Source organism: Lepidochelys kempii, chromosome 10 (assembly GCF_965140285.1).
Source record: "Lepidochelys kempii isolate rLepKem1 chromosome 10, rLepKem1.hap1, whole genome shotgun sequence".
Classification (NCBI taxonomy): domain Eukaryota; kingdom Metazoa; phylum Chordata; order Testudines; family Cheloniidae; genus Lepidochelys; species Lepidochelys kempii.
Window position 1 is genome coordinate 66,545,741 of NC_136389.1, and position 23,159 is coordinate 66,568,899.

Genomic DNA, 23,159 nt, shown 5'->3' on the forward strand with positions numbered 1-23,159 from the left:
ATAGTGTAGATGAGGCTTAGGAGAGACATGAGGGCATAGAGTGGAGGGAACATGTATTAGGTCATGCCCTGGTAAATAAGAGACACTGTCAAGGGATTAAGAGTGAGAGAAGGATGGAGATTCATAACTACTTTTGCAAAATAACATGGGGGGGGAAAAACCGTTTTTTGCCATATCTGATCTTTTCTTCTGGAAGGCAAAAACAAATAAGATTTAAAATTTAACTTGTCTTGTGTAAACTTGAAGAGTGAGGATCTGCAAAAGAATGTCATCAGGTCAGGTGAGAATTACAGGTGACAAGAGACGAAATGGAGAGCTGGAGGGAAAAACTTTGAGGTAACAGTTCTGTTGAAATCAAAAAACTTTGTGAAACTGTGTTGATTTTTCCACAACTTTGTTTTGGGGAGAGAGAGTTCTAATGAAAAAAGAAAAGGAGTACTTGTGGCACCTTAGAGACTAACCAATTTATTTGAGCATGAGCTTTCGTGAGCTACAGCTCACTTCAGCTGTAGCTCACGAAAGCTCATGCTCAAATAAATTGGTTAGTCTCTAAGGTGCCACAAGTACTCCTTTTCTTTTTGCGAATACAGACTAACACGGCTGTTCCTCTGAAAAGAGTTCTAATGGTGGCAAAACTTCCTGACACTCCTGGAATGAAACATTTCAAATTTTCCCTTTGAAACAACTTTTTGTTTTGAAATCATTTATTTTTGCATTGTTTATAGTATGATGTAAAGTAGAAATCAAAATAACATTTCAGTGTTGTAAAAATGAAAACTTTAGATCAATCCAAAATAGTTCTCCCCCCCCCTCCCCCGAATTTTCTTTTGCAGAGCATTCAGACCAAAAACAAATATATGTGAAATCTCAGAATCCTCCATTATAGGGGACAGCTCTAATTAAGAGCACTGGTATTAGCTGATCGGGCAGAGACTAGCATGAGAGACTTCTGGAAAGTGTATGAAATTGCAAAGAGGAGCAGCGTGAAAACAGATCAGAGGCCCGGACTCGCTAGTTGAAGTGAAACAGACCAATGTATTGTCAATCAAGCTGTGGGGAAGACACCCTAGAGAGCAACAATAAGGATCGTTAATGGGCTGGATGACATTGATCACAGGGGTTGCCTTTCATCTTGGGAGAGCACCAAGCACCCTAGTGACCAAGGAGACCAAGGTGGTGTTAGTGCTTGGGCCAAAGGGATGTGCCCTGGGGCTGGCAGGGAAGGTTGGAGGGGGCCCCTTCTGCGTCCCCTCCTGCAGCCCGGCTGCACAAAGGGAAGGAGCCGGCGGCCGCTCTGCTGACAGCGGCCCCGCGGCAGCCAATAAGGAGGGAGCGGGAGGCTGGAGGGTGGGGGAGCGGATATAAAGGCCGCGGGGAGCGGCTCGATCCCTCGCTGGGCGCTGCGCAAGGGCTGGGCTGGGCTGGGCTGGGCTCGTTCCCGGGGCCAGCTGCGGAGCGATGCTGCGAGTGCGGTGCCTGCGCGGAGGGAGCAGGGGGGCCGAGGCGGCGCATTACATCGGGTCCCGGGTGGGTACCGAGCCCACCCCTGCTGCAGGGCAGAGCCCGGGGGGCGCGGGCGCTCGCTCTGGGGACCGCGGTGCTGGGGGTGCAGAGGCGGCTCTCTGGGTGGGCCGTGTGTGCAGAGTCAGACCGGGGGCTGTCGGGGGCTGCCCTGGAGATAGGTGGGGGTTATTGGAGGGAGGGTAGAAGGAGGTACTAGGGGCTTATTGCGGGGGCTCTGGTGGGGGTGCAAAAGGGGGCACTAGGAGGTTATTGAGGGTGCAGAAGGGGGCACTTGGGGTCACTGGAGCCGCCCTGGGGTTATTGGGGGTGCAGAAGGGGGCACTAGGGGTTACTGGGGGTGCGCTGGGATTCATTGGGGGTGCAGGATGGGGCACTAGGGAGTTATTGGGGGTGCTGAGGGGACACTTTGGGGGCTGTGGTGGGGGTGCAGAAGGGGGGCACTAGGGGTTACTGGAGCCACCCTGGGATTATTGGGGGTGCAGAAGAGGGGACTATGGGGTTACTGGGGGCTCTCTGGGAGTTATTTGGGGTGCAGGGGGGGTACTTTGGGGCCTCTGGTGGGGGTGCAGAAGGATGCACTGGGGTTACGGAGCCATCCTGGGGTTATTGGGGGTGCAGAAGGGGGCTCTGGGTGGGTCATTTGGGGGTGCTAGCATGGTATGCATAGTAGGAGCAGTGAGCGCTCCCCTTGAACCCAGCTGGTTCACGGTTGTTATACAAGCCACATCTCTCTGGCTGGGAGGAAGCCTCCTTTCTCCCCTTAGCAGCTGGGCAGAGCCCCCCTGGTTATCACTGGGGCTCCCGGTCCTTGAGCAGAGCCCTGTTTCCATTCGCTGCCTGCGGGGGCCAAGCTGCTCAATTTAGGGAGAGAAGACCCTGGACCAGAGCCTTATGCTGAGCTAACCTGGTCTGGAGCAACCTGGCGTAACCAGCAGCAAGGCAATGACCCTGCTGAAGCTGGGAGCCTGATTCCCACCCTGCATGGTGCCTTGGGCTGAGGAGGGGTTGTGCTGACCCAGCAACCACTCAGACCCCCCACCCTGTAATGGGGTGTGTGTGAACATTAGCAGCTCCCTGCAGGCTCTGCCACATTTTGTGTGTTTGCTATGGCAGGAATAGACCGACTGGCTGGCTAGCAGCTGGTAAGCGAACAGCTGGGGCTCTGGGAATCCATCCAGGGGACTAGTTCAACTAGTGGGGTTTAGGTGGCTAGGGAATTGCTTAGAGCACTGTGAGAGTGGGGGAGAGGCAGTGAGAATCTAGGAAAGCCAGGTATACATAAACTTCAGTATGCAGGGTCCAGGCTAATGTGACTGAAGTTTCTATGTAAATCTTTGGAGGGTGGGGAGCTAGTTTTTCAGATTACACATTTTTCTTTCTGTTTTCGAGCTACAACAGTCTACGTTTTGATGTGGAAGAAACACAATTAATGGAATATGTTTAACTTGCTACAATTTCACTTCCAGCTTTGAAAAGCTTTATTTGTATTGTGCCCAAATCCCAGTACTTTACATTCCCATTCGTCCCCAGTTCTGCAGGGCACATACAATCCAAATTAGTGAAACAGGTACAATAGCAGCTGTTGCAAAAGTAACTTTGCCCCATTCATCACTCCTGTTCCTGCCTCTATGAATCTAGAGGGGGCCAAATTAGCTGTAACTGTTGAAGTTTGACCATTAAACAGTTAACCATTGTCTAACATGGGTGTTTTTTCCTTTAAAGGTGAAATGTCCTTTAAGATTACAGTGGTAATAAAGAACCTTTATGGTGTAAAAAGCCTTTTGGGTAAAGCAAAGTGCACTGAAAATATTCTGTAAAATACACTGCGTACTTAATCCTCCTCTTATTTTTGTAATAGAGTTGTGTGTTAGAGCTGATTTGTTCCTCTCTCCCTCCCTCCCCCCCCCTTAAGCTTGGAAGATCCTTTACAGGATGGGTGCAGCGAACTTTCCAGAGCACCCAGGCAGCTGCCGCCTCCCAGAATTCCTGTGCTGTTGATGACAATAAGGCCACTGCCCCTGTTCCCGAGGACTGCCCTGTCTGCTCCTACAATGAATGGGACCCCCTGGAGGAAGTCATTGTGGGGAGAGCTGAAAATGCCTTTGTCCCTCCTTTTTCTGTGGAGGTTAAGGTAAAATTCTTATATTGAAAAAACTAAAATGCCTTTTTATGTATAACATCTTTTAGTTTTCAGGTATATGAGTACATACAGAGTTAACAAAAATAAGTTTAAAAGTAGAGTTCAAAATACCTTAATACCAGTGTTTAACCAACGTGCTGCTCCTAGAACAACTACATTTTTTAACTCAAATTCTAGAGTTGATAAAAATTGTGGCAATTATTAACTTGATTATTATGTGCATTATTCAAGTCTCTTGTGCACAGTCTGAAAATGAACTAAGGTTGCAGAAAGTTTGAAAGCTACCTTTTTCTTCTCTTCTACTGATGACCCTCATTTGCTCTTTGGCCAAAGGCATGTGCTAAGAATCAACACCTGTATTACCACTTGCTTGTTACTATAACCCAATGTAATTAGGTTCTCGTTTACTTCCTGATTCTGGACTAGCCAGGGCATCATACTGGAGTTATATGTACTGTCTTCAAAACAGCCATGTGATAAGGGTTCAGGCAGCATCCAGATCTGTGTACATAAAAGTTCAGTATTTTTCAGATTGTGGCTTCGGGTTTTGATCCTACTTCTGTTCTGACGTACTCCCTAGTAGAATTAGTAAAGCAGTTTCTACGGTATAAGTTAGGCCAGATGAAAACATAGAGGAGGAGGATTATTCTGGGCAGGTGCATCTGCCTTCTGTTGCTTCTGGCTGAGTGCATGGCTTATAGTCATAGCCAGTCTGGCCACTGACACTGTAGGCTTTGAGACAGAGTATAAAGTTCTATCTGCAAGTTAGGATGATTGTTTTATTTAAATAGAAAGCTCTTCACTGGAAATCCCAGACAGTAGATACAACAATGTATGGAAACGTCTGTTTTCCAAGTGTATTTTGAATTAAGGTTGCAGAACAAACATGATCTAACCCTTGGCTCTCAAATTTAGTTCTATTTTCAGGTGCTTTATTTCAACTTATTTTTTGGTGTATATGTTTAAAATCTTTCATTAATTACAAATGAACTGAAATGCTTTAAAAAGAGGAATTAAACTACTGCGATGCCAAACTTCTAACAGGATTTCTGCTCACTTACTTATTCTGAAAGTGGAATGAAAAGGTTTTTAATCTCCAGAAATGCAGTTTAGAGATTAGACCATCAGGTTTCAGGAGAACTGTAAAGAATGCTCCTCCCCACCTCCAAACGTAAGATTCATTCACTACCCCTGTCTCCTATCATGTGGACGCTTGGGGTAAAACCCTGGCGCCACTGACTGGTTAATGGAAATGTTGCCATTGGTTTGAATGGGGCCTGGATTTCATCCATGGAGAGCAGCAGCTTCCAGCTCTTCATCTTCCAGTTTTGATACCCCATTTCTGGCCCTCCAAAAGATTCCCAGTCTTCCAGGAAAAGAAGGAAATCAGAACATGCTATTTATAATATAAAAGAAAAAGCAGACAACAGCGTATTTTAAAAACATCTGAGGTCATATCTATTTGTCATGAAGGAACTCTAAAGGGCATGAAGAAAAGTTTTGTCTTGCTTTGTTGCTGATTTTTGATATGGGCAAAATTCTATCCTCTTAACGCTTGCCAAATCCCCTTAACTTCATTAAAACGACTGTATTTCTAAGGCTGGTAAATATTAAAATACGTGCTGCTGTTGCTACTACATTTTAATCCAGTTCTAGTGCTTGCTTGAGCATTTAATTTTAGTGAACAATTTCCCCCATGTGTCAGCTGCAATATCTATCGCATAGTGAGGTATGTCAAGTATAGAATTTCATCCATAACTCAAAAATTTCACATCTTTGGTTAAAGTACTAAATTCTCTGGAGGAAGTGCAGACATACATACTGTATGTTGTTGGAAGCATTCATTGGCCTGTTGTTCTGAAAAGCATCATAGTTCCATGTATTTAAACAAGTCCCCATAGAACATGGGCAACTTTCATAACACTGCTACCTTCAAGAAATTGAAAGTATAGTGTAATGAGTCTACTCTGCAAAGGGAAGACAGGGGGCTTATAACCCACTTGGGAAAACTCCAAGAGTATCTGGAACATGTCTAGTGAGTGAATACAGAACTCCCAAGTAAGACACATTTATGCACATGTATTTTGCTTCTATAGTTTTTCTTTCCTCACTGCAGTTCAGCTGCTGATATACTGTGTCTCATGCAAACTACTTATTTGAAATAGTTGTGCAGTAAACCCTGGCGGCAGTCACTGTATCCTATTGCAATTTGTGAGGCTTGCTTTTGGCATTCACGTCGGTCTTTTGGCTGTAATCTGTAAATGATGTGCATGGCCTAAGAAGGAGGAAAGAATGAATAGAACCATGGTACCGCTACGTGTCTGAGATGAATATAATTAGAGCTGGCACTGAATGAGCACCTGGGTGGTATAAAGCATGTGGAAGGATCTCCATAAGCATCAGTGCCATATTTGGGATAGCGTTAGAAGGGTAATACGACAGATTTGCTAATTCACACTAATAACAGGGAGATCCTTTGTGAACTTAAAAAAAACCAAAAACTCCTCACATCCTGGATGTGGTCGCATGTGGTAATTCAGTTTTAAACTAATATTTGAACCCTACAAGTATTTTATACTTCAGCATATGCTAGTAAATATTTTGTAGTATATTTTGTGAAAATAATGAATTCTTAGTAAAGAGGCCTTGTTACAGCTCTCTGATATATCTTTATTAAGTAGAGAAGAAAGAGTTCACTTTGTGCTAATTATAAAATATTGTATTAACAAGCTTCTGCATTATTTTGACATGAGTCTCTTTCCTCTTTATGAAATGTCTCTCTTAATCTAGTTTGAACATATAACTGGAGAACATTAACTTTAAATCAAATACATAACTAGATATGAAATGTACTAAATTGTATTCCTTTTCTTTACTCAATATGAATATTTATAATAGACTTTCACCAGTAATGTACTTCCCATTTATTGCTTCTCTGGTAAGTAAATATAAATTTAACCAGCTGGAGTCATTAGTGAGGTCACAATACCATGATTAGAAACCACAGTTCACTACACAGGAAGTGATGTCAAATGTTGGCTCTGACATCATTAAATCTGGTAGAAGCAAGATGCTTAGAAAGGATAGAGCTTCTTTTTAAACAGGTTCTGACAGTGTGAAATAAAAATAGGGCAGTTTAATAGCGTTTTGGTAACATTTTTCACATTGTAGCCATGACTCTTTCAGGCTCTACTGAAGTATCCTAGCTTTTATGTAGGTAGCCAGAAGTAAGAAGGTATAGCTGCTTCATCTGCATATCTGTCACCTGTCTTGCAATATGGCTAGCACAGGTATTACTCTCCCATTTCAAACTTGGTAGCAGGGAAGGGAAATGTGAACAGGCAAGGCTGGTGATAGAAGGCAGAATCCAGGGTCCCATGTACTTAAGATGGCCGCAGTCTCCCAGGAAGGCTAGATTCAAAACTTCATGGGATGCCTTGTTTCCAATAGTGAAATCTTTGTCAGTACCCGGGTGAGTGTGAAAGAGGGGGGATGCAGAGGAGCTCAGGAGGCGGAAGCTATTCAAGTTCCTCTGGTATGGTTATTGAGATTGTCCTGCCTATGAACTATATTTCTTGCTTCTTGAGCTGTATCATGAGAAGCATAAAGATCAGTGTAGTATCAGACAGGAAACAATGTCTGACTGGACTTGAAGGCAGGAGTGGCTCTAGCTGTGTTGCTGGCTAGAGCAGAAAAATGTGTTTGTGGGCCCCCGCCACCTAGTGGCTGAGCCAACCCACCCTCCCTGGCAAAACCTGCACTAGGCTGGCCAATCAGTAGAGGAGGAAGGAGGCTGGGAAGGGAAGGGGGGAAGCTGACCAATCAGAGCTGAGCAAAAATGGCTGGCCAATCAGAGCAGAGGGAGAAAAAGCGTAGTGGTGTGATGGCATCCTCTGGAAGTTGGTGCCCAGGACAACTGCCCTGATCACCCATCCCTAGAACGGGCGCTGCCTGATGGTATCAGAGGACTCAGTGTTGTGGCCAGCTTTGGGAGAGGGCAGAGGACTATGCAGAAGTGTGCAAAGTGCACTAAACGTTCTAAAAGCATTTGGTCAATTTTTCAGGTACAACAGAACACAAGTCATGGGGTGCTGTGCAAAGACATTCTAAAGCTCTTTGCTCGTCTCCGATTCTGGTGCTGCCCTGCCAGCTGTTCTCCCTGTGCAATCAGAGCAGCCCTCAGACTGCTCTAAGTTTTCACAGGGACTGAAATCTCAGCCCAGGATCATTGTGATATAGGGACATTCCTGCCATGCACTCTTTTCCCCAGCTATGCTCAGAGCAGGGATGGTGTGTGGGTCAATACAGGATCATCTTTACACTAGGGTTATCTAGGCTGGTTAAGACAGTTTTGTAACCAGATTGTGCTATCAGTGTGGTGATCCATGCTCATAGGTTTGTTCTGTTATTTCTTGGGAAGGGGAGAGAGGGAAACAGAGTGAGACAATGTATAGCAGGGGGAAAAGGGGCAAGGACTTTCTAGTCTTCACTGTGCCCAGATATATTCTTGGTGGCTCTGGAAATAACTTGCATGTATCCTGTATGACAAACTTGTCTTGTTAACTGAACTGGATTCCATTGGAATGCTGAGCACTTCACATGATCAACACGTGTCTTCTGAACAGCTGGTAAAGTCTGAGAGGTGATCAAATTACCCAGACCTTGCCTGGAAAAGAAAATAGCTTTGCTCACAAAAGGAAGCAAGAGGAGCTGCTTGAACCAGTGGGTAGGGTGGCCCTGCAGAGGCCTCTGTCCCTTCCATACCCAGGAACTGAGTAGTGTGTTTGGACACATAGAATTTTAAAACTTCCTTGTGAGTGGCTGGATTTTTTCCTTCACTGCTGTAGGACCATGGCAGGAGTAAGTAGGCAGGCAGAGCGTCGAGTGGCAGGGTTGGCTAAAGTCAGTCTGGCAAGCCTCCGATGGGCACCATTGCCTATCCCCCTCAGTGTGGTCACAGCCCCATCTCAAGGCTGTACCCCGCCTGCTGTGGCCCTGCTGTTGCTCCTTGGTAGGGACTGTTGAGGAGGGCTCACTGTCACTCCTGGTCAGGCAGGCTGGCCGGTGGTGGTATCCCATGAACATCGTTCCCTGTGTGCAGGGGAGCCGGAGCCTCTTGCAGAGGAGGGAGGTCCCAGCTTCCATCTACTCCTCTCTGCATGACCTCTCCTGACACCACTCCAGAAGAGCCACAATGGGTTGGCAGCTGTGAGGGCCCCATACATACAGTCCCTTACTGCGTAGGCATTCCTCTCGGAGCAGTGGGTTTCAGAGTTAACAGCCTTGTTAGATCAATAGGGCAGTTCACACCCCTCATAGCTGTTGTTTCTGGCTGTTTGCAGACTGAGGCAGATCAAAGCACCAGTGATCCTCTGGTCATGTTTTCTAGCTTTTTTTTCACCATTGTAAGGGCTAGAAACATAATCCTTCTAAAATGAAAGCCGAGACTTCAAAATCGTCACAGGCTCAGGGGCTCCAGGCACATGGCTATAGTGTCTGTGTTAATCAGGGTCTGACAAGCAGAAGTGAATTAACCTTCTGCTCCTTCCCCCTCCAGAACACTTTTCTTTCCCAAAAGTATGGGCATAAATCCCCTTCTGCCCCACTGGGGGAGCCAACTATCAGACCTCAGGATGCTTTCAGAATCCCTGACATCAACAGAACTAGTTCATGACAGTACTGAAGTGAGAGACTATGAGATGTGGTGGCTGAATGGAATAAAATAAAATTAAAAGTAAAGTAAAAATTTCTGTGGGGTGAACAGGGTAGAGGGGAGCACAGTAAATCAGTGAAACAAGTAACAAAACCTGTACCACTGGCATTTCCCCTCCAGGTCATTCTATGACTGTTTGTCTGTTTGGCCTTTTTAAATTATAAACTCTTCAGGGTGGAGTTACATGTCTGATGTGTTTGCACAGTGTCTGGTATAATGAGGCCCCTGTCTTGACATGGGCATTTGGGCAATGCTGGAGAATAAATGTTAAGTAATAATAAAAAAGCAGTTTAGAAGGATATCTGCTCTTAGTCACTTCATTTTGTACTCACGTAGGGTTCAAGTCTTTGTTCGGACAGACAACTGCCACTACAGCTTTTCAAAGCAGTTCTTTGGTTTTTGCACATGTACAGAATGCCCCCATCTGTAGCAGACACAAGTGTTTGCATATGTGAAAGAAAAGTGAACCCCAGTACTATGTTCTTTCTTTCAGTGGAGTGGATATTTTTTCAAAACCCTCAGTCTTGGTGCTGTCTTAATGCTCCTACTCTGAGAGAATCTTTAGATTTCAGGCATGCAGGTTGAGAGATGTTTGTAAAATGAAAAATGGTAACAGATGGTGTGGATGAAAGCCTCATGACCGAACTCAGGTTGCCATAACGCACAGATGGATTGATTTATTCTTTGGTATGTGGCTTTAGTCAGGACAACCAGTGAGGTCAGCCAGTGTGGTGCTAGCCCACTGAGGGCTCTAAGCAGGAATATTTTTGCCCCCTCCCCCCATAAAAAAAAGGCAGGTTCTTATAATAAAAAGCAAGTAGTGGGTCCCTTGATCTGCTCAGGCCCTAAGCAATTGCTTAGTAGGCTTATGCCTAGTGCTGGCTCTGGAGGTCACTCTGAGGGGAACGCTTTCTGAGTAGAGGGAAGTATTTCTCGACTTAGATTACTGGTCTCCTTTTATGGTGACAAGTAATAAAGTCACATGGAGTGGACACATCTGTATAAAGAGATGTAAGATGAATGGATGAAATAGCTTGAAAATTCTCTCTGAGAGATAAACGCTGAACTTGCAGGTTGTGAAGAAATTTATGCTCTTCTCACATTCCAGGCCACTTTTATTCTCAGGTCTCTTTCTGCTATTTGTAGATCTCTTAATCTTGGCAGCAGACAGTACTTGCAGACTGTAACTGGTGTTGGAGCTATTTATCTTCTGGATGTCTGAACCTTCTCAACATGTACTACTGAAATTTAACTCCAGAGACAGATGTAACTGTTGGCTGAGCCACACACCTCACTGACCATGCAGAGGCAGATTGCCAAAAAGTGGTCTTCACGGAAGCACGTATGCTTTTCAAGAACTGACATGTGCAAATGGCAGGCCATAGAACATAGATGCACAAACCACATCAATTGTACACACAAATAGTATTTAAAATGTTATACACGTGTTAAGCGCTGCCAACTCCTGTCCTAGTGGCATTATCGGCAGTCATGAGCCTTCTCCTATTCCCTTGTCTCGAGTCCCTAGATGCTAGAGGGTCCTGTAAACCACTGACAGTTCTTTCTTTGGCTCCTCGGAAGTACTGCAGAAATAGCTACAAAGCTTTTTGAGGCACAGATGAGGGATATGAGTTGGCAAATGTGGAGTCAATAGAGAAACAAGGTTGAGAAACCTTTCACAAGAACAGTAATGTGTAAATACCACAATCAACTGCACTGTATAAAGTATAACCAAATATCGCAGCATTCTTATGGCTACTTCTGTCATCTTTTATTTTCAGGCCAACACATATGAAAAGAACTGGGGATTCTATCAGAAGTTTGGAGGACAGAGCTTCCCCAGAGATCACTTGAAAAAGGCTATAGCTGAAATTGAAGAAATGTGCAATATTCTGAAAATGGAAGGAGTAATTGTTAAGAGGCCTGAGCCAATTGACTGGTCAGTCAGATATAAAACACCTGACTTTGAGTCTACAGGTAAATAGCATTCTCCAGCTGAGGTACTTACACTATATCTGTTGGGCACCTAGTCCAAGGAGTTAGATCCTTTCCATTTTACTGTGGGATGGGCTAGCAGGCCTTTGAGATCCCCCCTCTAGTTCAAGAGCTTCTATGAAATCTAAACACTGCTTACAACATGGATCAAAATGACAAATAGGTGAAACTCTTGCACCACTTGCTGTTAGTGGTGACGGAGCTGCAGGATCTCTCATTATTTTAAATGTCAAATGTGTCCTTAGATTTATATTTTTTTTGTTTGTTTCTATTTTAAACCAATGTTTCTCAGGAATCAGGGAGTGACAGTGAAAACTCCTAGCATCTTAGACAGGCAAATGATTTTTCTTGTAAAAGGTTTTGTCCATCTTCCTGCAGTAGAGTAGGATTGTCTTGTGAACTGGTCACCTCTTTTGATGGTGCTTTAGTGGTCTGGTTTGGCATGTTATACTAACTTCCTAGTTAGAAAAATTGTCTAGCGTTTTTAATTTGGAGTTTGTGCTCACCACTTACTCAAATGTAATTCCTCAATATCTTTCATTTCTCTCTTCCATTTTTCTATTTTTATAAAAGGGGCGAACCCCTTTCTCTCACCTAAACGTTTTAAATTAGGCATTTGGGGAAGTTCATTAATAATTACCCCAGTTAAGTTGCATTAACCCAGTGATACTCTGGACATTTGTAGATTATGGGTAGCTTTGATTTGGTAATGAAACAGGCTTTGGGCAACTTCAGATTGCTAACTGCAGTGAGGTGTGCTATCTGGTTTAAAGGGACACTACCATTGGGGAAAAATGGGGAAAATAATCAGGAATTGCCCTTCCAATTTTTATGGTTTAAAAAAAAATTCTTTGTGGCTGTTTGAAAGCCCACACAAATAGGGGCAACAGGAACAAAATGACGGCCCACAGTGCCATCCAATGGAGAAAGTGAACAAACTGAAAGACTTGAAAGATTTGAGAAACGTTTCTCTAATCTTTCAATTCTAGTAATTTTAGGTGTGGTAACAGAAGATTTTTAAAAGTTTTATTTTTTTTATTTTTTAAACAATCTTGTCTTTTTAAAAATAATAGACATTCTTGCCTGTAGCACTCAGTATAGTTGTCAGTCCCAGAGCAGTGAGTTAATCTTTTATCCAACCAACTTCTGCTGAGGAGAGACAAGCTTTCAAGCCACATGGAGCTCTGCTTCAAGTCTGGGAAAGGATTGTTTAGCGTAAGTAGTTAGCATGTATTCTAAGGGATCATTCAAGGTAGAGTGACCCATTAATACCTTTGCAGTCATAGGACAAAAAGGGGGCATTGGTGGGTTGCAGCTTGTTGTAATAAACCATAAATCCATTGTCTCTGTTCAGTCCATGATTTTAATGTCTAACAAAGTTTATGAATTTAAGCTTCAGGCTTGTCTTCTGAAAGTGTTGTGCCAATTTCCTTTGAGTATGAGGACTGATAGGTCAGACGTAGAGTGGTCGCTTTGTGAAAAGTGTTCATCCACAGGCAATAGTGTTTTAGTCTTTTTATCATTTTCCTGTGAGTTCATTCAGGAGTGCAGTGATTGTCTCGGTTGTAGACATGCATCCCTAGGCTGAAATAACTGTTCCAATAGCCTAATCAGTTCTAATGTGTTTTTTTCCTTGTAGGTATGTATGCTGCCATGCCAAGAGACATCTTGTTGGTAGTTGGAAATGAAATTATCGAAGCACCAATGGCTTGGCGTGCTCGTTTCTTTGAATACAGAGCATACAGGCCAGTCATCAAAGACTACTTCCACCGTGGTGCCAAATGGACAACTGCACCCAAACCCACAATGGCCGATGAACTCTATGACCAGGTATCACTCTCACCTTGTCTTCATAACGTCAGGGGACGTTTTCACAAAATTTGCTTTGGCTAGTTTCAGCCTCCAGTTTAGGTTTGGGAAACTTTACAAAACTATTAACATATTTCTTTTAATGTTGAAATAAAAAAAAAATCAGTATTGTAGGTTTATTGTGTGTGGGAAGTTTGGTGAGGCTTAAATGGGGCTTAAATGTTCTCATGCAGTGTTCCTAGCCCAAACTCCTTAGCAAGAGCTGCCCTAAGTGAGAACCAGATGTGAAACTGACAGTGGTTATAGCTAAATAAGTGAACCAGTCTATTTTCATTATCCAAAGGGGGAGAAATGTAAAAAACAGCCTAAGTGGTGAAAAGTAATCTAGACTTCTCAAATCTGCAGACCTGATTTAAAATATCAGGTCATATTGTTGTGATAAGTAAAGAATTTTTTTTCCTTTCTAAAGTTAACCAGGCCTTGTCCGTAACACTTATCAGCTAGAATAATCCGTTGTATTTTCCCTTATTGAAGACTCTGGCCCCTTCTCTGTTCATTAAGGTGAAAGATGTTCAAAATTAAAACGCTTATCAAAATATCGTTTGCTGAAGACATTGGTTGGGACTTTTGAAATAATTTTCTTTTTGAGTTTTGTGTAATGACTTAAATCTCACACTCAAGGAATTCTATCTTAATTTAGGGTGTAAGCCCTCCTTTACTGCAGTTACAATACAGCAGAAGTCAGTGGATACATAGCATGCAGCTGCTTTCCTTCAAAGTTCTGCAATGACTCTTTCTATTTTATACCCCACCAAAGGCCAGTTTCTAGGCAGTTTTACATACTGGCTTTCACAGTTTTGGTAGCTATCTAAAGTCCTGAATATTCCGGGGCTGACTACAGAAGAGAAATCTTTTACCTTCTGCCTCTTTGTAGTAGGTAAGATTGGTTGTGTGGTGGCACTTTCTCAGTGTTAGTGGCCTGCCAGAGCTGGATTAGACCGCCCTCACAGCATATTTCAAGACATATTTATTCAGCTTCTTTTGTTCTTTGCGGTATATTCTGTCTTTCAGCAAAGGCATCAGCACTTTGGTGCCCACTCTGGGTAGTGTCACATGATTTGTTTTTAATGGTACTATATCTCTTTGATGCTATAAGTATTTAAAAAAATCTCAGAAGGTCTTACCTTCTTGGTTAAAGTATTGCGTGTTTGGCTAGGGGGTTGTGACTTCTCCATTCTAAAATGTGACAAAAGCACAAAGTGCAACTTTGTTAGACTTTTAAGCCTGCAATTTATTTACCCCACACAGTGTGTGCAACAATTTGTTAGGCTGGCAGTTACACAAGGGCTTTTTGTTAACTGAGCCACATCCTATGTCCAAGTTTGGTAATCTCAGTCCAGAGAGAACCACTGTCAAGGGCAGTCCATTTTTTGTATGCAACAACTGACTGTATTTCTTTATTTAAAGCACCACCTGTTCCTGAATGCACTTAATAAGCTGCTGATTACTCCAGCTACTTGAAGGTGTACGCCAATGATCCTCATTCATGCTTTCTTTGTTTTCACTCCAAAAACAAGAAAACCGCTTTATCTTCAAGGAACATGCCAGATACCAATATAAACACAGCTATTTTCTGAACTCCAGCATACTTGTAGCATCAAAGCTTTCCCACTAGTAATTCAACCAGGCTAAATTTGTTATGTTTGCTTTGTCTTCTCTCTTACAACCAGGATTACCCCATCCGCTCAGTACAAGACCGACATAAACTGGCTGCTCAGGGAAAATTTGTGACAACTGAATTTGAGCCATGCTTTGATGCTGCTGACTTCATTAGAGCTGGAAGAGATATTTTTGTGCAGAGAAGCCAGGTAGACAGTCTGCTTCCTATAATTTCTCTATATTTTAGTTACTGAATTTCTCTAAAGGTAAAACAGTATAGTTGACAGTGAAAGTGAAAGTTATCCTACATAAATAGGATGTCTGACATGCAAGATGAGAACGCAGCATAGCTGACATGATAGGTTGTTAGTGAGTGCACAAATTGTTTTTATAATAACTACATCAAATAATTAGCATTTTTTAAGTAAGCAAGACCAAATGTTCGGTATGTCGTAGCTTATAAAGCTAAAACCAAATCTACAATCGGTCACATTTCCAGGTTACCAACAATTCAGGCATTGAGTGGATGCGGAGACATCTTGCACCAGAATATAGAGTGCATACTTTGTCCTTTAAGGATCCTAACCCCATGCACATTGATGCCACGCTTAACATCATTGGGCCTGGCCTTGTGCTGTCCAACCCAGATCGTCCGTGCCACCAGGTAAGACCGTAACAGTGTATGGGGGGAAAGAAACAAAACTATATTGCGGTCAGCTTGCCTGGAGTGAATGGCAGCGTGCAATTACTGATTCATAACCGCGTGGTTCTTTTTCAGTCATGTAAATTCTTGTGCTCTAGCTGCTAGATGCCCTCAGTCAATCTGAGGGCAGGGATTTGCATAGTGATTGGGTGGCTGTGAAGAATGTCTTTTAAATCTGAATTCTGAACTGAATCTGAATTCATTGGAACTCCACCTCTGAGCACAACAAAAATGATCCAGTTCAGCTCTTCCCTCCCCGCACCACTCCTTCCTCCCCCTTTAGAAAGGACATGTGGGATACATGTAACTTCACCCTTTTATTATGTGGGTAGACTGTAAATATATGAAAGTTGCCCCTTGCATATTAGGTAGCATAGAATCTCAAGGAAAATATATAAAATAGCTATTCTACTTCTGTAGCATTTGCACGTCACTTATATCATCTCCTGGGTCCAGAGACCCCTTAGCTCTTCGGCTGGATATTTTTTCTTTGTATTTATTCTAAAAGTCGTCTTGTCTGTCAACAGTTACTGAACAGTTACTGAAGCTGTACCAGTAGGAAGAGAGTTCAGAAACCTCTTCCCCATTCAGCTGTGAAATAACTCCGAGAAATACTTTGAAGGGAAGGAGCCAGGACAAACATAGAAACCCAGCACATGCTTTGTTATAGGATTGGGGGTTAATACTTCTAACCAATGCAAGGGCAGAGGGAAGGAGGGCACATTTCAGTTTAACAACATACATATTTGTAATGTGCTCGTACCTGGGGACTGCAGTCAGAACTCCATTGTGCCAGGTACTGTACGGGCACAGAACAAAGATAAGACTGCCCCTGCCCCCAAAGAGTTACTGAGTTTACAGAAGCATTTTAGATTGTAACAACCAGGATGTGTTGCCAATATTTGAAGGCCCTCCCCACGAAAGTCTCCTGCAGCTTAGACTGCCAAGCCTGTGTACTAGAGATGAATGTGCACACAAAGATTGGAAGGTGAGGGAGCAGGATTTTTTTTCTCATAATGCTGACCACAAGAGGAAGCAGTGCTACTTGGTCAGTTTATGTAAGTACACTTGCTGGGAATGTCTGTCCTTTGTTTCTGAAAACTCTGCTGAGTATATTGATGGTATAACACAGTCCCATGTAGGACAGAAGCAGAGCTCCTTTTTAGCAAGGAGATCCTGCAAAAGCACCCTCCAGCATGTGCTGTTCTGTGTCCTGGACTAATAAATACCTGTCAATCAGGAGTTTTCTTTAGCCAAATTGTCCCATTTGTTTTGGGAAGACATTGTATAGTTAGAGTAAATATTGTGTAGTAAAAATAAACTATTCCCTAGAATGCCCATAGACTGGTGCTGTTTGTTAAATAAGCTGTACCAGGATTCAGTTTATTCCTGCTCCATGTTTTCTGTGAAGCATGATTCATAGGAAGAATAGCAGTATATTATTCTGCAAAATTCCGTGTCCTTAAATAGAAGTCTCATTGGGGGAAGGGATAGCTCAGTGGTTTGAGCATTGGCCTGCTAAACCCAGGGTTGTGAGTTCAATCCTTGAGGGGGCCATTTAGGAATCTGGGGTAACAATTGGGGATTGGTCCTGCTTCAAGCAGGGGGTTGGACTAGATGACCTCCTGAGGTCCCTTCCAACCCTAACCTTCTATGATATAACTAGTCCTTTGTGCAATAACACAAAAGAAATACTGCTACAAATATGCAATGAAATACCATTTACCGTTCATAAATCCATTTTAATCAGTGAGGCTGAACTGTTTTTACATGAAATCTCGTCTCTTAAGCTGTATATCTGTAGTGTGCAAAATCCACAAAAACTAATGCTGATACTTTAGTGATGAAACTTTGAAAGAATTCGTAATTGTGCTTACATGAAAAGTGGATTTGTAGAAGGAACTTGAATAAGGAGAGGGTCGTGGCTTGGTAAATTGGGGAGAGGGAGGGTGTGCTATGAAGAAGAGCATGGACAAGATGCACAGAGTTGGGGAGGCAGTGATAAAATACTGAGTGTTTAAACTGAATATCTTTCAGATTGAATTCTTCAAGAAAGCAGGCTGGACAGTGATTCATCCTCCATTGCCACTTATCCCAGATGGTATGTTGAGTTCACTCTGCTACTGCTTCTTTTTAAAGACAGATTGGTTTTCAGTGTGTAATGCAAAAACGATACAAAATGTATAACTGCAGTACTGAGAACCATTTTAATGCTTTTAGACCACCCACTATGGATGTCTTCAAAATGGCTCTCCATGAATGTCTTAATGCTGGATGAAAAACGAGTGATGGTGGATGCCCATGAGACTCCAATTCAGAAGATGTTTGAAAATATAGGTATGTCCTGATTTTGTTTACACACTAAGCTTGAAATGGATTATCTTAAGATGTCAGTTATGTTTGTACCTATGAACGAAGGTTGCACTCTTAACAGGTGGTACAAATAGCACTGTACCTTTAAATGAAAGAACTCTCAACTGCTGAATTAATGAGTGAGAACTGGTCATTTAATTACTTACAGTACACCACTCACTTACATGAATGTGGTTAGAGATTTTTGTAAAAAACGTGAGCACACAACTAACATCAATGCATTCCAATAGCCTTATTTATCCTTTGTAGCCAAGCTCCATTTAAAAATTTCGAGTTTCAGTTTGAAACATTGTGTACTTTTGAATTCTTTTCAGAGAAGCTGAGAATACTTGACAAAGGTATTTCAGCTCCGTTAACTGTCACAGGAGTGACGGTTTCTGGGAATAACCCTGTGGCAGGGTAAAGTTCATTCCTCCAACTACTGGCATGTGGAAAAGAGGAGAACTCACACTAATTATCTAAAATGAATTTTATTGCATATTAGGAAGGGGATGGGGAACAGCCTGTGAAAATTTGCTGCCAGAGAAGAGATGGAGTCAATGAATCCAAGTACCTCAGTCACATTTGAAAAAGGGTATGCAGAAACTTAAATCTTAGCAATAAGCACTGGAGACACATTCTATACTTGTGAGGAGATAGCTGGCAACTAATCATGGAATCATAGGACTGGAAGGGACCTCGAGAGGTCATCTAGTCCAGTCCCCTGCACTCATGGCAGGACTAAGTATTATCTAGACCATCCCTGACAGGTGTTTGTCTAACCTGTTCTTAAAAATCTCCAATGATGGAGATTCTACAACCCTGCCAGGCAATTTATTCCAGTGCTTAACTACCCTGACAGTCAAGAGGTTTTTCCTAATGTCCAACCTAAGCCACCCTTGCTGCAATTCAAGCCCATTGCTTCTTGTCCTATTCTCAGAGGTTAAAGAGAACAATTTTTCTCCCTCCTCCTTGTAACAATCTTTTATGTACTTGAAAACTATCATATCCCCAGTCTTCTCTTTTCCAGACTAAACAAACCCAATTTTTTTTCCAGTCTTCCCTCATAGGTCATATTTTATAGACTTTTAATAATTTTTGTTGCTCTTCTCTGGACTTTCTCCAATGTGTCCACATCTTTCCTGAAATGTGGCGCCCAGAACTGGACACAATACTCCAGTTGAGGCCTAATCAGGGCCAAGTAGAGCAGAAGAATTACTTCTCAGATCTTGCTTCCAGTACTCCTGCTAATACACCCCAGAATCATGTTTGCTTTTTTTTTTTGCGCAACAGTGTTACACTGTTGACTCATATTTAGCTTGTGATCCACTATGACCCCCAGATCACTTTCTGCAGTACTCCTTCATAGGCAGGCATTTCCCATTTTGTATGTGTGCAGCTGATTTTTCCTTCCTAAGAGGAATACTTTGCATTTGTCCTTGGATTCCATCCTGTTCACTTCAGATAATGTCTCCTGTTTGTCCAGATCATTTTGAATTTTAATCCTATCCCCCAAAGCACTTGCAGTAGTAGTAGCATTCACGGTTTCTGAATTGTGACAAAACTACAATATTTTGACTGAAGCTGTCAGGTTGTCTTTTCATCTCTCAGTATGTTTTTTGTTTGTAAGTGTTCAGACTCACCCGGCAGCACCTCCTGCTGGTCATCCTTGGGAATTAGCTCCATTTCCAGCCCAGAGCACCCTCCACAGGCTGGTGATCCGCCTTACCACTGGCCCCTGGTCCATCCCAGGACCCAGTGCCCTTGCCTTGGGTGCTGCCACCCTGGCAGTACCCCCACCCCCTGGGTCTCCCCACCCACTATCCTCACATTGCCTCAGTTGTGGCTACTGCCAGTGACCATCTAGTCCCCGCACCTGGGGCGGACTGCAGTGTAAAAGCCAATCATCACAGGTAACAAGGGGTTTGGACTGGCTGCCTTTACCCACCCTCAGGCTGCCCCTCTGCAACCCCAATATCTATATGGGCCTGGGACCAGGCCCTGCAACCCGGGGAGTTGCTGGCATAGGGCTTCCCAGCTCCTGAGGCCTTTCCCAGCCCTGCCTTACTCTAGGTCCCCAGGTGAGTTCCCCTGCAGCTAGGCCTATCTCTCTCTCCAGCCAGAGAGAGTTGGACTGAGCTTCTGGCTCCCAGCCTTTATAAGGGCGAGCTGGGCCCTGATTCGGGCATGGCCCAGCTGCGGCTACTTCCCCAATCAGCCCAGCTTCTAGCCCACAGCCCCAGCCTGCTCCTGGACTATTTTAAGCCCTGAAAGGCAGGAGCAGGTGACCACCCCACTACATTGTTTAATTTCTGTTAAACAGACTGGAAAATAAGGCTTCAGTTTGATCAGTGAATCGGATTCTGACCCCACTACAACTGGAGAGAGTCCAGAGGACAGTAACAAACATGATAAAAGGCTTAGAAAACCTGTGAGGAAAAGTTTAAAAAATTAGGCACATTTAGTCTTGGGGGGGGGGGGGGGGAAACGACTAAAGGGGGACCCAATAAGTCTTCAAATATATTAAGGGCTGTTATAAAGAGGATAGGGATCAATTGTTCTCCATGTCCGCTGAAGGTAGGAGAAGAAGTAATGGGCTTAATCTACAGCAAGGATAATTTAGGTCAGTTTTTAGGAAGAACCTTCTAACTATAAGGGTAGCTAAACCCTGGAATAGGCTTCCAAAGGAGGTTGCAGAATCCCCGTCACTGTTTTTAAGAACAGGTTGGACATACAGCTATCAGGCATCGTCTAGATTTGCTTGGTCCTGCCTCAGTGAAGAAGGCTGGATTTGCTGACCTCTCAGGGTCCGTTCCAGCCCTATGTTTCTATGAAATTATGCTAGCAATGATCATATGAGCAGAACTACTTCAGTATGAGAATCAGGAAACAGCTGATTGCTGCAAGCGGGAGGCAGGGGAGAGTTGCTGATCCGTGGGGCCGCCGGCGGGTGGGAAGCACTGGGGGAGGGTGAAGAGGAGCTGATGGGGGGGCTGCCGGCCCACCCTGGTTCTAAGCCCCCACGGTCAAACAACATTCTAAGCAAACATTTCACAACTTTAAATGAGTATATTCTCTAATAGATCAGTGACTTAACAACGAAACATTAACGGGATGACGTTAAGTGAGGAGTTACTGTTAAGTGAGGAGTTACTGTATAGTGCTTTGAAAACATAAAGCTCTTTTGGTGTGAGTCAAGGATACATCCTTCAGACTTGAGCTTCACTGACTGAGTTGCTGGACTCAGAACAAATAATTTCCAGTTCACAAACTTGCTATCAGTCACTTTATAGTGGTGCAGGGAAAAAACCAAACCTAACCAGCTCTTCTGAGCAGCCAGTGCTCCGGAGTGCTGCAAACTCATGAGCTATTGAAGTCTCTGGAGTGAGAATGCACACTTGAGAAGTTTTCTGTGCACTGATCTCAGTCTGCCTTTTGGTGTTTTGTGTGAGCAGAACTGTAGCTCAGAAATGGAGCTCAACTTGTTCCCAGGAAATGAGTTTAACTGCCTCTTTCTCTTGCAGTGCACCAAGGAAATGTGTTGTAAGCTCTGAGCATATTTGAATATCAGATTTTAAGAAAGTCACTATTTTAAAAGAGCATATTCTGTATCTACTAAACTCCAATCACTCATGCTGAGACACCTGTAGAAAACAATCCTAAATGCATATTGGCTTTTCTGATTCTTCACATTCCTACAACAAAGGCTGATTTTTTTTGTTTTTGTTTTTTGATCAGGACATTGTAACACACACCAGACAATGTCTCACTCCCGGCACTGTATTTGGCTGAGGGTGTGGCTGGAATAAACAGACTATGTTCCTAACTTTCTGTACTTTGGCTAGAGGTTGAGTCAGTACTGAGCAGAGGAATTCTTAACAAATGGGAATGAAATATTTCATACGACACACATGCAGCCGTGTGCGACCTCTGAGCATTGTTTAAAATTCTAACCAGTGCCTAACGTGTCAGTCTTTTTTCTTTTCTTTTCATGTTCTCCAATGTATATTTTTCACTTACAGGCATTTCTACAATTAAAGTGAATATTCGCCATGCCAATTCCTTGGGAGGTGGTTTCCATTGCTGGACATGTGACATTCGCCGCCGTGGTACCCTACAGTCGTATTTAGATTAGTCTTCAGCCAGATGAGCAACCATGGTTCAGCTTGTGTGAAATAAGCATAGGAAACGAACAAACTTACTTCCACTTTTCTGCTAAAACAAATGCATGAGCTGTAGTGCTTGAGCAATGGTGTCCCTTACAGTGGTCTGAACAGGTATTCCACTCTTCATAGTAGGTAGATGCATTTGAAACTACTCCCATCAGCACCACAGGTCTTCTGGCTGACTTTTTGAAAGATTTTCCTCTGTTTGTGAAGCCACTTCAGCTTGGCTTCAAAAGTAAAAACTTGACAATACACTTAAGGCTCTTGCTAGAATAGCTTGACCACTAATATTAGACATCTACCTCTATTTAATATGCTATCAAAAAGGCAGCTAGAAATGTTAGACCTGAGTTTAACATTCATTTTTCTTTCCAATCAGTGTTTGTGTGATATATCACAATTTTTAGTACTATTAAAACATACTTAACCACCCAGAGCTTATATGGAACCAGATAATTACATCATTATGTATAACACTCTTTAGATTAGTTGGATTATACAAGCATTAAGGGAAATTCTTCAGAATTATATTAATCTCCTCAGTTATACTTTGAAAAAATCTGGGTTTTTTTACTTACCTCCCATGTTCCAAAAGTTTCTACTATGTTTTCCTCTTCTAGAGTATTTTATCCAAATGTATAATGCTTCACTGACCACTTTTATATTGCTGTAACTGGTTCTCTTATTTAACTCTTTATGTGTGCCCACGTGATACCTGAGATGCTATCTCTGCAAGTTTCATCTTGTGAATGTGTTTACATAAAATGTATGGTTTCTTAATAAACTAAAGCTAATGAGCAAATGCTGGATCTGTAATGAGAGCACACATGATGCTGGGAAACAGTTTTAATGTTGATTACTGGACATGTATTTTTTATGCTAATAAACTTTTTTGCATTCACAGTTTGCATTCACAGTTTAAGCTCTTGTTGCAAGTTTTACACAGAGATGAGTAAATGTGAGGTGCTTATTCTCTAGCCAAGACAGGATAGGCTTTTCTGTGTATGATAAACTCACAGCTGATTTGAGCTATGAAGAAATGCCCATTTATTAAGAACTGTATTTCAACTTGTACCTTACATGGACAATGCATTTTGT

General features: G+C 42.9%; 1 protein-coding gene across 1 annotated transcript; it reads left to right on the forward strand.

Annotated features, from left to right (window-relative positions):
• Nucleotides 1-1,385: 1,385 nt before the first annotated feature.
• On the forward strand, nt 1,386-22,964 carry GATM (glycine amidinotransferase). The gene is made up of 9 exons (XM_073361477.2): nt 1,386-1,527; nt 3,437-3,655; nt 11,159-11,354; nt 13,012-13,202; nt 14,912-15,049; nt 15,340-15,504; nt 17,581-17,644; nt 17,764-17,880; nt 21,918-22,964. The coding sequence occupies exons 1-9, from the start codon at nt 1,459-1,461 to the stop codon at nt 22,028-22,030; spliced, it is 1,272 nt and encodes a 423-aa protein (XP_073217578.1). The 5' UTR covers nt 1,386-1,458; the 3' UTR covers nt 22,031-22,964.
• Nucleotides 22,965-23,159: the final 195 nt, after the last annotated feature.

Excerpts from the sequence above, each read along its gene's own strand:
- GATM (XM_073361477.2), top strand. The coding sequence starts at position 1,459 with ATGCTGCGAGTGCGGTGCCTGCGCGGAGGGAGCAGGGGGGCCGAGGCG. Across the intron at positions 1,528-3,436 it reads CGCATTACATCGGGTCCCGG|CTTGGAAGATCCTTTACAGG; the intron begins GTGGGTACCGAG and ends CCCCCCCTTAAG. Across the intron at positions 15,505-17,580 it reads CAGATCGTCCGTGCCACCAG|ATTGAATTCTTCAAGAAAGC; the intron begins GTAAGACCGTAA and ends AATATCTTTCAG.